General features: G+C 41.1%; 1 protein-coding gene across 1 annotated transcript; it reads right to left on the bottom strand.

Moving 5' to 3' along the window:
- Positions 1 to 437: 437 nt before the first annotated feature.
- On the bottom strand, positions 438 to 10,288 carry LOC111850752 (ras-related protein Rab-1A-like). The gene is made up of 6 exons (XM_023824959.2): positions 10,086 to 10,288; positions 4,902 to 4,974; positions 4,118 to 4,213; positions 3,909 to 4,004; positions 3,664 to 3,795; positions 438 to 3,075 (listed from the first exon to the last, which is right to left on the bottom strand). Exons 1-6 carry the CDS (start codon positions 10,097 to 10,099, stop codon positions 2,878 to 2,880), a joined length of 609 nt encoding a protein of 202 aa, XP_023680727.1. The 5' UTR covers positions 10,100 to 10,288; the 3' UTR covers positions 438 to 2,877.
- Positions 10,289 to 16,469: the final 6,181 nt, after the last annotated feature.

The following is a 16,469-nucleotide window of genomic DNA, read 5'->3' as shown; positions in this document are numbered from 1 at the left end:
TATTATAATTAAGCCCTCAACACAATGTATCACGTCTTGTTTGTGCCACACCAGCTGGTACTGTGGTTCAGCACGAGGCCAGGGAAAAGGAAGCTCCCCTTAAAGGTGAAAAGCTAGCAAGCACAATGCCTGAAAGCCGACACGTCTGCATCGCTGCACTTTTTATGTGTTTCATTAATAATATAGACTTTGACACCAGAAATGGCGGCAGCCAGAAGGTGAAGCTTCCTGTAAGCAATCACACGGCCTCATGATCAGTCAAATAACCCAGAAGGACAAAACATAGGATTTTTATAGATAGTTTTAAAGCATCACAATAGTATTAATTAAAACATACACAACACTACCTTAATCTCCATGGTGCTTGAAGGCTACGCTGGACCTCAATAGGTAAGACCTACAGCAACTGGACAGTAAACCTCAAAACACAATGCCAGTCTAGATCAAACAAATACCATTTATTCAATTCAGCATAAACAATTGTGAAAGATTAAACCATTAACTCAGGTCACTCCTGTAAATCATTACATGGACACATGCATACAACTGACATTCTGAAGCGCAAAGTGTATCTCTGCCCATCTTACCACATACTTACTTGCTTGATATATTGGCCGATTTAGTAAAAGCTAATCAGAATTTCTGTAGAATGAGTTATTCAATAACCCTGATTTTTTAAGTATTAACCAAACTACATATACATACTTGGTGGCAATCCTGTTTAGGTAAACCTAGCTAATACCAGGCAGGATACATATTTGGCTCCAGAACCACTACAAAGGTAGATGAGGTGTGTGTTCAGAGAAGCCGTTCTGAACGCTAGTGTTAGTTTTAGTTATTATTGCACTTGCGGCCTTCCTGTCAAATTGGATATTCTACAGCCACAGAAATGCCACTGACTGGATGTTTTATTTGTTCATCACACCATTCGCTGCAAACTCTAGACACTGCAGCGTGTGAAAATCCGAGAAAAGTGACAATTTCTGAGATGCTAGACCCAGCATGTCTGACAGCAAGTAACACCATTTTCAAAATGACTTCGATCAGGCGTCTCAGCAGTTTTCACGCTCAGACAAACAGTAAGTGAACCTCCTGACCCTGTGTGTGCTGCATGTATTCATTTGCAGCCACGATTGACCCTTTGCATTAGTGAGCAGATGTACCTATTAAACTAACCACTGAGTGCAGCAACAGAAAGTAAGGATTCTTTGTTTAGAGAGAAAAAAAATCTACTGCTCAGTCGCTCAGTTCCCACAAGAAAAAAAGTTATGGGAACTGAGGTGTATTTGCATGCCTTTATACAAACCATTTAATCTGTGGAAAAGAAATGCTAATTCTGCAGGGTAATTTTACAAAGTAACACTTAAGAAAAAGGGCACAAAAACTAAATACGCAAACTGTGCTGAATTTGCCACATTTGCATTTAAACTAGACTAGCTAAAATTAAAAAAAACCTCGGGAGCACAGGAAGAGGTACCGAAAGCTCCTGTGCGTTATTTTCCGATTCATTCTAAAGCACTTTACAGTCAACTTCGGAATTTTGGAATCGACTGATACAAGAACGATTTAGGATTTCTTTAATGCATAAACTATGGCAAGCCCTTGCAACCACATTAAGCCATTGGGAAAGTACAATAATTCAATGACTATATTAAATATGACCTGATACATGTTGCTTAAGACGTTAAATAAGGTACAGAGTATGAAACCTTTAACAAACGCTAATATCAAATCAAACCTATATAACAACAATCATGCCATCAACCTAAGTAAATACAGCAGCAGATCTGAGGATCCCTTTTATAATAGACCAGCCCAGAAATCTAGCTAATTTAAAACTGGACTCGGTTCGCTTTATGAAAATTAACATAGCGCCTTATACGCATTTTTGACATCGTCCCCTTATGTCAGCCTGCTCGTAGGTTTCAGCCATATTGCTGACACAATCATTATTATAAAGTAAAATATTTATGAACAGAACAAAAATTGTAGGTTAAATACCAAACAAAAAAGTTTTTATACACTCAGGTAAGAATTCCAATAAGTAAAATGTTTATTAAACATTTCTTCAGGTTTTTTCAGGGGTAGGGAGCTTGCATCAATAATTACAAGTCTGCAGACACAAAGGAAATGCAGAGATAACAAAGTTACACTAGTCATCAGATAATGGAATTTATTCTGGTTCTTTCTGTACAGGGCTCAGGTCACACGCACACATGCACACTCACACCTACATACGTTACGTGAGCACGCACACACCACACAGGTTAACGCGTTCCTAGGTCTACTGGACATGGGCCGTGACTGTCCAGGCGGCTGCCGCAGACGTACGCGGATGCGTGCACGGAAACCCACGTGCACGTATTTACACAAGCGTCACGCGACATCCTCCATACAGTGGGAACACCTGCGCTATCGGTGAACAGATGTTGGCAGAAACTTCGTCATCGTCATCATGAGACAAATGCCTACAGACATGGACACAAACGCCAGGAGAAAGGAACCGGCCGCGAGGCAGACCAGCGGCGGGAATGCTGCGAGATATACACTCATTCTAATTCACATGGGTAACCCTGAACTCTGAGACTTTAAATAACTGTGAAGATGGGATCTGAAGTCTCAACGGTGGACACAGAAGCAGCCAGTCGGGGGCAGGAGTTTGGGCCAAGTTCATTGAATTGTTGACCTTTTTTTTTTTTTTTTCCTTTTTTTGTTTGAGAATTTCTGGTAGTGCGGCTACATACAGTACAATTCAGGCAACTTAACATGTTTCTCTCCATCGCCATCTTCCTCTGTCTTTCTGACTGTGGAACGAGGTGGTGTTGCACCAGAAACTGGGGCAGGGGTTTGAGGAGGGGGGGGTTGGGGAGGAGAGGCTCAGCAGCACCCCCCAGAGGCAGGCTTCACCGGAGTGCTCTGGATCTTGACGTTGGACTTCTCAGACCCGCCGGCGGCAGCTCCGGGACCCATCCTCTTCTTGATCTCAGCCGCCATAGTCATGAAAGCTTGCTCTACATTGGTGGCATTTTTCGCGCTGGTCTCCAAGAAGGGGATGCCGAGGGAGTCCGCAAATTCCTGAAAGGGAAACCAGGATTTATTGGGAACCCCGAACCAACCTACTAAACAGAAAAATCAAAGAACTGTCCACATCAAACATCAGGTAAAAGGATCCTCAAGGATCCATTCTCAGATCCTGATAAAGGTGCTGTTCCTCATGTCACCTGTTCCTCATGTCACCTGTCCCTTTTGTGTGTCGACTAAGTTAATTTTAAATAAGGAGGGGCCAAGGATTCTGCAATTCTTTCAACCAGATAAACAGAATGCAAACAAAGTCAAGGTATAAATAGGGCTAAGGATGAAAATTTGAATAAGCAAATTTAGAATTTGAGGACTGTTATAAGCAGTTAAACTGTTATAAACAGTTAAAATGTAATCAAGATCATTTTACAAGTTTATATATCGGGCCTGCATTTTCCAAAGATTTAATCTTACTATAACTATCTTTCATTATACTTTCTTCACTTTTTAAAGATTTATTCGAAATGCTAAACAGTCAGATGCAAAAAAGACTTCCGAAAAATTAAACACACAAAATTCAGTCTACGAAACAATTTCCCCTGCAAATTAGCAAACAGGAAAGGCCCTTCATTAGGAAATCAGTACCTTGGCTGTTGTGTAATCCACCACCTTCTTTGTTGTAAGGTCACACTTGTTCCCAACCAATAACTTATTAACGTTTTCACTGGCATAGCGATCAATCTCCTGTAGCCACTGTTTAACATTATTGAAAGACTCCTGGGAAGAGAAAAATAAAAGAAAGAAATATAAAAGATGTATACAGATCTCTGCATGATCTATTCCCACATAAAACAAAAACGACAACAACTAAGAAGCAGAAGGTAACCCACCTGGTCTGTGACATCGTAAACTACAATAATGCCATGCGCTCCTCTGTAGTAGCTCGATGTGATGGTGCGAAAACGCTCCTGACCTGCTGTGTCCCACTGTGAGAATAAGGAAAGCAGGCCGTCGAGTGCTACCACAAATACCTTGGCTGTAGGCCGAGCACCTGTTAGTGGATGGAGATGCGAATGATGCCACTCGAATAGCTACTTACGATCTGAAGTTTGATGGTCTTGCCGTCTAATTCTATAGTTCTGATCTTGAAGTCCACACCAATGGTGCTAATGTAGCTCTCTGTGTAAGTGTCATCCTGGAGAGGGAGAAGACACTCCGGTGAGCACAGGGCTATCCTCGCCATACAGTGCCGCTGCTCGTCATGGTGCCTCCAGTCTGCATGGTGTTTCGACAGCTTCGGTTCACATTCTAGGAATTCTCTGGCCTTCTACGTCTCTACTCAGCTTTCCCCTGGTGCCTCAGGTCAACGACAACACTGTAAGATAATCTTGGCCCTGATAATGACGACTCCATACCACATCTTAATAGCAAACTAGAAAAAATGCAGCAGATGATACTTGCCCAGAACCAAACCAGCCACTAAGCAGCTGATATCTTGACTTCCAGCTGAATTTCTATGGTTATCCAGGAGCAGTGGGTAGCCAGCTGATCTTGCACCCCTAGAACCCTTCCCCCTCTTACTATCCCAACCTAAGGGACCCTTGTTCCTCTCCACCAGTTCACAGAATGCACGGGTGGTCTGTATATGCATATTGTAAAGCACTATGGGGTAACTATGTTGGGCACTGAACTTCGCAATCACCGTTTCGACAGCTAAATGCATATGTATATAATTTATCTGAACATGAACCAATCAACCAAAACCAACACTCTACTGTGCCAGGAAAGCTGATACCAGTGCACATGACTGTGTGTGAAATGGGGCGGTGTTTGTCATCTCCAGTAGCAAAAAGAGGAAGGATGAGAGAGGAAAGGGCACTTACTGCAAACCGAAGGAGGAGGCACGACTTCCCAACGCCGGAGTCACCAATCAGGAGCAGCTTGAATAAATAATCACTGGGGAGCAGAGAAGAAAAGGAACAGGTTCAACTGACTGCAGGAACACACTGTTCTCATGACCTACCACCTTCAGCTGGTACGCGCAAACTTATGCTTTTTAATGAAACCTTTGGGACAAATTATATTTACCAGAATAAGGTTTCTAGTTGAATCACACAACTACATCTCAAATATGGTGGTTCATTGTGTTATGATCCTTCACTTGCTAGGCTGCGCCAAGATGCTCATTAGTTACATTAGAGAGAGCAAAGCAGCTGAATCACTGCACTTTAGAAGCTAAATGTCGGACACAGACCAAACGAGTCCTCCTTGCAAAGTCTGTTTGAAAACTGTTGCAACCAAAGGAAGCAGCATGACAAATTTATTCCAGCACCTAAAGCAGAGGCACGCAGCGGAGTGGGAGAAGTGCAGCTCCCAGCGAAATGAAAATAGCCTCAGCACCAGCACAACATCCAAAGTTAAGCAAGCAACCGTCCCTGACACGTTTTCGAACTGTGTGCCATATGATAAGAATGGGGCACGGTGGGAGGCGATAAACGCGGTCGCCATGTATACTGCGGAAGACATGGTGCCCATACATACTGTGGAAAAGCCGGGATTCATTAACATGCTAAAAGTTTTTACAAGTTTCTAAAAGTGTTTACAATGGCGTGGTCTGCCATCTCACTTACAAGCATCTTTTTTGGCTGGTCAGATAGCACTAAATAAATGAAAATAAATAAAGTTAAAACTTGTTTTGAACCATTTATTTGTCATCTGTAGTTTGTTTTTGAGTAGGGGAGGGGAAAATCGATTAAAATCGAAAATCAGATTTATTGTGAAAAAAATCTGAGATTTTATTTTTAGGCCATATCGCCCAGCTCTACCCACACCATGCCACCTTGGACCTAGACATTTTTTTTTTGGCCAGGAAAGATAAAATTATTCAATTCTTATGTATTAAGCCAACTCTGTGAAACAGCATTTTGTTCCAAAACACAGTGTTACAGAGATATACAGAGTTATATAATTTGGCCCATTGTTACTTGATCAACAGTACAATTTCTTTGTGTGGTTTGAATAAAAATGCTTTTGATGTGTAATAGATTGTGGTTGACATGCACGGGAGGCAACTATTCCAATCACATGATCACAGTGAGGTTATGACCCTTGCAGTACACCCCCTTTACTAATACTGTCCAATCAGTTAACATCCAATGTACTTCAACTGTTTCCACCATCCGCACACAAAGTGAGCTCCAAAATGAACTCTTAACCCATTCTTTAGATGGAATAAGGGTATCAGTTCAACATGAGCCATCATTTGCAGGACCATATGAAAATCTTTCTCCATTCAAATATATATTTTTTTGGTAAATAATTGAGATATACCCAATTAATAATTTCCTGATTTCCATTTTTGTCTTTTTTTTTCCTCCTATACATAGGAAAACTTTATCCATATGGATAAAATAACCCTAAATTTCATTCAAAATTAAGAGAACAATTTCAAAAATTGCCATTAAACTGTGTGTCTAGCAAATACTCCTAAAATTACCTTAAACAAACAATTAGCTAAAAATAAAACATGCAAATATCATTCTGATAAGTAAATGTCCTTCACTTGTCACTGGGCCTTTTAGTGTGAACCATGTGAAAAGAGAATTGTCTTGGTGCTGTGCTGCTGGGAGATAAACACCAATAAATCACAGCAAAGTGCTCAGCAGCAGCGCCGACAGACAGCGCCACAGTGTTCTGTGAGCTGTCGAGCATCGGAACCAGGCAGCCCCAACTTGGACAAGGACAATTAATAAGGATCTACACTGGCTGTATTTCTGAAACACCTCCACTCTCTCCTCAACCCCATGAAACTGCTCACACACCAATCCCCCACCCAGCACCCGCCTCAAGCAGCTGGTGCTACCCCCCCACCTCCTCTGACTCCACCCCAGCTGCACCTGCCGTTCCCATATGAAAAAGGCACAGCAGCTGGTACGCGAGGCAGGCCCTGGGGTCCCCTTCCATCACTCAATATCTAGGCATGGTTGACCTACCATTTAAATACTGACTATGATTTGACTAACAGCATTTAAGGATTCTTTTGAACAGCGTTTTTAAAAGTGGGTAGTTATGCCACAACTTTGCGAGAAGTAATGGTCTATTAATTCTAAGCTCACAGAGGACATTAAGTTGGAATAATTAGAGATCTGAAAGATTATTCCTAATTAACTTGACACAAAAACTCCTGCGTATAAATGATATTCTGCTGTCCTGAGTTGTAAATGAATCGCATTAACATTTTCCCATGTAAACCTTCATAAAGATCGACTTTCTAGCTTTTAATTAGGACAATACATAAGTCATTAGCAAAAAAAATGAAAGCTGTTTGCTAAGACGGCTCTAATAGGCGAATTAATTGCACAATGATTAAAGCAAAGCGGCACAGAACTGTGACTCAGGTGCAGAGGGCGTGGACTTGAGTCACTGGGCACAGTCTGGGTGTGGCTGGGAGGGGCTTGTATTTTGGACAGGGTGGGAGCCAAGCCCTCCAGTGAGGTGACCCGTGCCTGGGGGTGTCAGGAGACAGCCTGCACATCATGAGTATGAGCAGAAAAGGCACCGGGGGCTGCAAATCAATGGTGCGGTGGCTCGTCCTGAGACAGAGAGCCATGCCAGTGCATGTCTTCAATAGGCGCCATGGGCGCAGTGAGGTGTTTTCCTAGGGTTTAGGAAAACCAGCCACGTTGTATTCCACACCCTTTCTGTTCAGCCCTAAGGAAACATTCGTTCAGCTTGGATTTCATTCACAAAATGAAAAAACCTTCGATGAAAGCCCAGAAACAGACCATATGACGTTTGAATGCAGGCAATTATTTTTTAGAGAAAACAGCACACTGCAATTTCAGCAGAAGGAAGGTGCCTCAATATCTTTAATACAGCTGTAAGGAATCCATAAAAAGAAAAAAAAAAAGACGCCACTGGACAGGATTCAAAAAGAAATGGTCTGTCTAGAAACTTAAGCTAGCAGATATTGGGCTACTAACATCTCAGGTGACAGGAGCGTACTGTTTACAGGAGAGTTAGTAATGAATCCCCGCTGGGATAAGTTACAAGGCTGTGCAAAAGAATCAGGTCCCACTGTCACACACAGGCACTGCAGCTGGACAAGATTGTCCCAGAGCTCATATCTGCTAGCATGGATGACTATACAGTAAGGCGATAAATATTAAAATGTTATTCATCTTCAATGGCATACCACAATCTCTCATGTTGTTGATCGTTGCCTAATTCACATCTTTGCATAACGAATGTATTTTCAGGACACTAGCTAGAGCTACAAACAACGTTTAAGGGCATTATATATATTTAACCGAATAATGTTGCATGCAGCCATTAAAATGGAATAGTGTGCCAGTGACTCAACAGGCCATTATTCACCTGCTCTTGACATTTTCTTTAATGGATATATTCTGGAGCTGAATGTTTCAAACGGCCACCCATTTATAATCTAAGGAAACTATGTTTTTAAAGAGGAAATCCAAGCTGGGCCTTTATGGGGTGGTGCCTGGTGAGGTTTACAGTCAACTAAACTAACAACATATTCAGTGTTGCAAGATGAAGATCAGGTGTGGCGGAAGGATTGTCCAAACAACATTTAAAAGGTGAGGCTATACAAAACCGGTCTAAGGGGCTTTTCCCATCCTTGCTTTAAAAAGGGTGATCAAGTCTGAAAAAGGTTAACTCTGGGGGAAAGGTTTGCAGAAGATCTGATTAAGACAGTGTAACAGGCTGATTGTGTTAGAGGAACATAAATGAAGAAATAAGATGCAAACTTACAGGCAATGTTTAGTCAGCTGTATCACTGCAATAAAAAGAGTCCTAAGGCCAACATTACCTCGGCTAGCTCCCAAATACCATAACACCATGTCACAGAAGCCCTAACATGGTCCTACTAATGGCTAGAAAGACCCAAGGATGGGGAACTTCTCTGCAGTTATACCGCTCCTTCTAACCAGGTGACATTCTATTGGCATACTGTATCTTAAGTCTAATGAGACTCAGAGAGCTCTGTCGACATCCTCTGCATATTCTCCTCATGTTGTTCAGGATCCATACCTCAGTCCAAATACATGCAGCATCTGAATGTGTAACAGTGTGTGAATGTGCATGCGAGTGTGTGTGTTTCTATGTGCCCTGCCATGGATGTGCATCCCGTTCAGGAGGCATGCCACGGTTTCTGGGACAGCGTGACCAGGATAGACGGATAGAAAGATTACTACAGGTACCGTAACGGAACCTGTTAACCATTTCAACAGCGGGTTGTTTGCAAATCGAACAGACTAAGACAGGAATATAACTCTTAGTAGCGATTGCCTAATAACAGTGTTGCAAGAAAAGCATGTGAGCAGCCCATGACCGGCTGCGTCTTATTTACGAAAAGCCCCTCTGATCAGATCGCACGGGGGATTATGACCTGCGTTTTACAGGCCAATGCTGATGACAACTGACTGGGCTAAAATAAGTGTAGGTAGCTAAGCGGCTAAAAACAAAACCGAGCCAGGTCGGGTACGCGCAAGTACGCAATGACCTGACCATAGCTAGCTGCCGTGGTCCATCTCTGCCGGCTTTCTCGGTACTTGACTTTTTCAAAAGCCTAGGCAACTAAACCAAATTCTTTGAATGGTAATAAATAGTTTTGACTTGTAAAAATCCAGTTTCAGTTACATGTCTATGAGATTATGACAAGGACAATTTCCTCAGACTATTGTCATTTATCATACAGTTGTGTTTTACCCCGTAACGGCCAGATTTGCTAGCAATGTAAATAATTAAACGTTCGATTAGCAACACATTCACACACATATTTTAGGAAGTTGTCCAAACGAAATGTTTAAAATAAAAGCTACCCAGCACCAAGGCAGCTGGTTAGCTAGATAGGCCGTCGCAACAGCACGGGTACTCCTTGGAACGGTCGTGTCATAGCAAACTGGCCCTAACAGACTTACCTATTCGTCTCTTTTCACCCATAAACTGCTGTCACTTTACTAGCTATACTTTTTCACTACGGCGTTGATTAGCTACAGTTCAAACACTCTCCGACCAGCCAGTCATTATTGTGTTTCACTTACTATTCAGGGTTCATCGTTGGCAGGTGACAATAAAACGCTCTTCTTGTAAAAAGGCTTAGCTATGAATTACTGGAATTGATTCGCTAGCTTCAAGTTCTCTTTCAGATTAAAAAAGTAACTACTCCCAAAAAAACCGAGAGGTTAGTCGTGTAGAATCCAAAATGGCTGGCAATCTAACCAGGAAACAGCAAAATATCCAACCGAACTTCATACTAGTGGATGTTATTTTTCGCCCCTTGCTTCTCGGAAGTTGTAGTTTCTTACTAAAGTTGTACCCGTTGCCCGGCATGTCAGTAGTGTTGCTAATGACTACTCTACCCTTGTACCCCTGCGTCTAGAGAACATGCGCAATACGACATGTTTTCCCATATCCTCGCTAGCCGCTCCTGTTGCAAGAACAGTATTACGACATATAAAAATGATGTCATCAGTGAAACGTGGCAGAAATCTGCGGTGCAGGTGGAGCACATAGTCAATGTCAACGTAATAAATATGAATACACCGTAGTATTTTAGTGTTAAAAACACATCCCCAGTGACAATTGTCGAAATTCAGTCCTATGCAAATAAAATATACTCAATCACACAACATGTACTTGTTAAAAAAGAACAATACAGTAAATGACATTACATAACGCCAATTAAAACAAATGAGCGCACAATTAACTGAATAATTTAGAAATTCTTTATTACAGATATCTTTTTAGAGTTTAGTGACTCATATAGTAGTGAACTCAGACCAGGATAGGAGCTGTTCAGTGCTGAATCAACATATTAACTTGTGGAACAGCTATCTTCACATTCTTGAGTACCATGTGACCATATATGAAAGACAGATTTCTGCAAATGATCTCAAAATCCAAGTCATGGAACCCAGCTGGATCAGAACAGCCTGGCAATAAGATTCAGTGTAGATTATCAGTCCTTCTCATTATTTTTACATATCCTTATGAGGCTGCAGGGGACATAACTGAGTTCTACTTATGGCCTTTTATTCAACTTATATAGATCACATTAAACAACGCTAAGCTTTATTGCTATTGTTTATTCCAAACATAAGAGACCACTTACAGATATGTAGAATGCAATGTATCTGCTGTACTGCAACTCATTTCTGTGGTAACCAGTTTTTGTGTGCATCATGGTGTGCAAGGACACATTACGACACAGTGCATAAAACAACTTACAGTAAACACAGATGGCCCAGCAGACAACTGACCAATAGGTCCTTCAAATGTTGGTGATAACTTCACTGTAAGAGACAAGCAGCAAAACTCTCCTTAATTCAAGTCAAAAATCTTTTTCCTTCTGTAGCCAAGAAGCCAGGAAACACTGTGATAAAATGATGGCAAATTAAGTCAGCGAAGCCCCCCCCCGCCTTAAGAACTATTTGCCAAATAAGTAACCTTGGAGAACCAGTATGAGTCCCTGTAGCTGTATTAGAGACAGTGACTTGCCTTTTGGTGTCCCTTCTGATCCTAAAATAAGAAAACTGGTTGGGATATGCGGTGTGAAAGTCTGGTCTTAGCAGAAAGTCTTTCTTCACTTTATCTTCTAAGATGGTCTTTTCCAGCTTGGTCTTCAGGGACCCCCAGACAATCCATGTTTTTGCTCCCATCTGGAGTTTCTCTGTGGAACAGATTGAGAAACACTATTCTACATATCTATTCATCTTCTGGCCGTCCATCCTGGACAGGGTCATGGAGGTGTTGGACCCTATCCCAGCCAGCACGACGCACAAGGCTGGGGTACACCCCGAACAAGTGACATTATAACACAGATGCACCTATCTTCTAACAGCTTATCCTAGTCCGGGATCCAGGTTTGGAGCCTAATTCAGACAGCATAGGGTACAAACATGACCTCATCTCCTATGTCTCTAATAGATATGAAGGCTACCAATCAGGGTTTAAGCTGAAACCAGAACACTACAGAAAAATGACAATATTCCTAAAATGCGTATGATATTATAATCAGTGAGGTACATATCTGCTGAGGGGGGTTGAAATACAAATACATACTTGTACACATACACATGCTCATACAACATCACAGCATTAGACAAGCACACTTATACACCCACCCATGCACATGCCTGGCATCTAGCAACAGATTCAGTTGCATGTTCTCCCTGTGTAGCAATGGGCTTCCTGCCACAATGCAAAAAAACATGCAGTCAGGAATTGACTTTGAACCGGTGTCTCTGAAAAGGTGGCCGTACTTGCGTGTGCCTAGTGATGGACTGGTATCCCGTCCAGTGTGTTCCTCTGCCTTCTGCCCCCGCTTTGTGCTCAGTGCTGCTGGGGATGGGCTTCAGGCCCACAATAGCCTGGTACTGGATAACCACTTGGAAGATGGATGGGTGGATGGATGATGGATAGATGGATGGATGGATATTATCAAACATGGTTTTAAAAAGTTAATATACTATCAAACAATATTTTACCTTGTAAACTTGTATTTTTTATAACACCACTTCTCACATTAGAAATAAAGATCTTCTACAGCATGAACCTGAAATCACCTCTGATCAGTTAATGGTTTGTGTCCTTTACACCTTGATAGTTTTATTACATTTATGTTTCCACACTTATGGTGAGACAGTATTGCCATAAGCAGTATTTACATTATAAAATTCATTGACACAATCCATTGCCATTGCCACAGCACAAGAAATATAAAAAGGTCAAATCTATTTTTAGCTATGATCATAAATTTTTCATGCACATTAGACATCCGGAAACTGAAGATTGTCTTCACAGCTGATGCTGCACGTCTGAGGTACGAATCTACAAACAGGATAGTGATCTATTGTATCTCTAAGACTGACTGTGCTTCACAGTCTTCAGTGAAGGTCAAGCAGCTTACCTACAAAATTCCCATGACGGCTTGCATCAGGCACCAAGTAATGGCAGATTCCTGCAACATTTTATATAGAATTGTTATATGTTATTGGTTCTAACAATATAACCTACTATGGCACTGACCAATTCACTTAACAACAAGAACAACAAGAACAACAACAATAATAATAATAATAATAATAATAATAATAATAATAATAATAATAATAATTAGAACTGATTATTTCTGTGAATATTTTTTTGGTAGCTTTGATTTTATGTTCGAAATCTTGTTAATGATTTAGGGTCATTGGGAAGACCGAGTTTGCAGTGTTCTTTTGTATTCTCCATAAAAAATTAATATATTAGACAATAATCAGACAATAAAGCAGTACAGTAATTAATTGACATTTAAAGCAGTGGAAGCTGCTATGAATTACATTGTACTTAGGTCTTAGTTGCTCATGCAAACTATCAATAATGAAGTGACTTTACCTGTTGTGCTGTCATCTGATGCCGTTACTAGTAACAGAATTACCACTGGTGTGGGGTTGGATGTGCTTTTGGTAACATTTGTCGCCATAGGAACTCTTATCAGTGTCAGGTGACGTCACTGTGAGCTGTGCAGAGTGAGATGTGGCAGAACCTCAGTGTCGGCAGGTTTCTTAAGTTAGTTTTAACAAAAGCTGATTATGAACCATACTGTCATTAGTCACATATTAGTTGGAATTGCAGTTACTGATCTTGATAGCTATGGCTTCAGCATTTGGTTCCACTGCTAGTCCAGTTTCTTGTTCTTGGTGTCCCTGATTCCTTTCTCTGCTCAGAAGGGTAGTGCGACTAAAACATTTACTGAGCATCAGAGAAAATCAAGTAAAAAGGGACAAGTGACCCATCCATCCATCCCTCCATCCATCCTATAACTGGTTATAACTGCTTTTCTTGTGAAACAGAAGAAGTGAATCAAGGCTCAGCAGAATCTTGCCTAGGGCACCAGAACGCCCAGGGCTGGCCCTGGGCAACAGTGTGTAGATACAGCAAAATCAGAAAAGTAGAATAGTACATTTACAACATGTACATTTACAGATATGTAACATTGGCAGAAGAGTAGGCACTTTAAGGGTCTCACAAAGTTCACCAAGGGGCAGCATAGTGATCTGTGCTTTGTTCAGATATTGCAAGTGTGCTGTGAACTATCATCAAACGTCGTATAAATGAGTTGACTCTTCAAAATGAAATAACCACTATGTGAATGTCAGAGGCCTCATTCTGCATAGTTTGGGCTGCCTTTCCCACTTGGCTAAAATCCCACTATAATCTATCAAGTATTTTGCAACCAGAGAGCATTTCCTGTTTCATTTGGCTATCATGACAACACACAAAACAACTAATTTTCCAGCCTTCCTTTACCTGTGCAAAGAGTGCTGCGTCTCATCGGAGCCTCCTTGGGTACCGCTGGCCTGACTTTGTGTCGAACGAGCGGTTGCTAGAGGAGTCCTGAGTGAGACACATTACCTGCATTGTGAGGGAGCGTCAGTTATGGCACTACGGCCATGTGGCGCGTTTCCCTGAGGGTGATCCGGCTCCCAGGATCCTCATTGCTGAGGACCCCAGCGGCTGGACCAGGCCAAGGGGACGCCCACGTAACTGCTGGCTGTGGCAGACACATGGCCATTTCGTCATTCCAAGGCGTTTCGTCATGTGGTGGGTGCAGCAACACGCTGCATCAGCACATGCTCCCCAACCTGACCTTCACCTGTGAACCGGGTGTGAAGCCTCTGGCCAATCAGAATCAGTAATTCCAAAACTAACTACCTGGGAGAACTGAAAACAAGGCCTGGATTTGGAATCCAAGTCCAGATTTGAAGAGCCCTGCTCATTTCTTAGTTTCTGGTTGAAACAGCGCCCTCTAGGGAACAAAGGTATGGTTTACTCCCGAGGATAACACAAGAGTGGCTGATTTCTCAGCACAGGAAACATTTTAATGGAGTAAATGGGGAAGATGCACTGTTGGAAGGGAGCCAATGTGGTGACGTACTGTGCGTTTGCACACCTTCTCTTCCCCTTCCAGGAAGTAATGCAAGACTTCCTTTCTCTTTGGACTTTAGTGAAAGGTTTTGAAAGCTGGCACCGGAGCTCCAAGCATAGACTGTAAGATGATAGTACTCTGCTATGCATTTACTACAGTTCTGCTAGCATGCTGGATGTGAAATTCTATACATATCTATATGTTTTGGCCAATGTCAATGGCACCTTGAAACTTCTGAAGCTGTATAACAGTAAGGGGTCACAGATAGGCAGTCCTATCTTTTTCTCTGGTGGTTTAAAGATTAAAAATCTCTTCCCAAACCACAAACAGTCATCCATTTTTTTCTAATTTAATATTAAAACCCATTTTTTAATCTAATACGTGATTCTGAAAAATGGTTTCTTCTGGCTCACTGGTACTTCCTTCTTTTGAATTTGAGGAACTGGAACTAGATAAAATTGGAGAATTTAAACATCTGAAGAGGAACTACACTGTTGTACACTTTAGAAAGCATATGTCTGAATGATTATTTAAAAATCCAGCTTTCCAAATAGATTACATTTTACTTCTGTGAATGGGTAAACTGTTTTAAAAAAAATATCAGTGTTAATTAGGGTTAAGCATAATTCTTTACAGAATTGAGAATTGCTGACAGATAATACATTGGGTCCGTTTTATTTTGAAATTAAATATGCACCAGTTTGCAATATTTGATGTCATATTAGAATGAAAATGAAATATGTAATTTCTATCAATATTAAAGGTTTATTGCTGATTTCACAGTCAGATTCGTCATCACCCAATTTTTGCGTCCACTTTGAAATAAAAATAGAAGAAAAATAAGGAAAAAACGATACTAGACTTTATTTCGAATGTATTTTTAAAAATCTGATTTCTACATATTCGTGTATAGGTAACATAATTAGGCTGCAATAATCATCGACCAACTGAAGAGGGCGCTATAGTGCTTTCAGAAATGATTTTTGATGCGCAATAAATGGGTAATTTTGTCAGACTTGTACAAAACTGAAACTAATTATAGAGCACAGAAGAGAAAAACGTATGTATTGTGAGGAAGCAACAAGTCAGATGACAGTTAATAATGGATTGCTGGGCCTTATACTATTTTTAAATAATTTAAAGTATTTTTTGTCCTTTCCCATCCTTTAAACATTAGTATCTCATTTAATTTTTATCTCGCCTTATATTCGAGATGCTAATGGTGTGTTGGTGGCATTGATTGTAATTTATGGGGGGGTTAACCCCCCATTATTAAAACGAGTCTGAACCCAAACGAGTCTGGAGACCCAATGCTCAACCCAAAGTTATGCCATTGGTTGGTGGTGTTGCTAAATGGTTTTGGGGTGACATTTTGAATTGGAATTAAAGCCCAAAGACAAACTTTCATAAAATAAATGATGCTTGTTTCATAAACTCTCATGAATTGAAGTACTGCATCTGATAATTTTATCGCTGCTGTCATTCAAAGGGTTTGGCCAAAAATGCACCTGTT

This window comes from Paramormyrops kingsleyae, chromosome 20, assembly GCF_048594095.1.
Source record: "Paramormyrops kingsleyae isolate MSU_618 chromosome 20, PKINGS_0.4, whole genome shotgun sequence".
NCBI lineage: Eukaryota > Metazoa > Chordata > Actinopteri > Osteoglossiformes > Mormyridae > Paramormyrops > Paramormyrops kingsleyae.
This window is presented reverse-complemented; position numbering and strand designations above follow the sequence as displayed.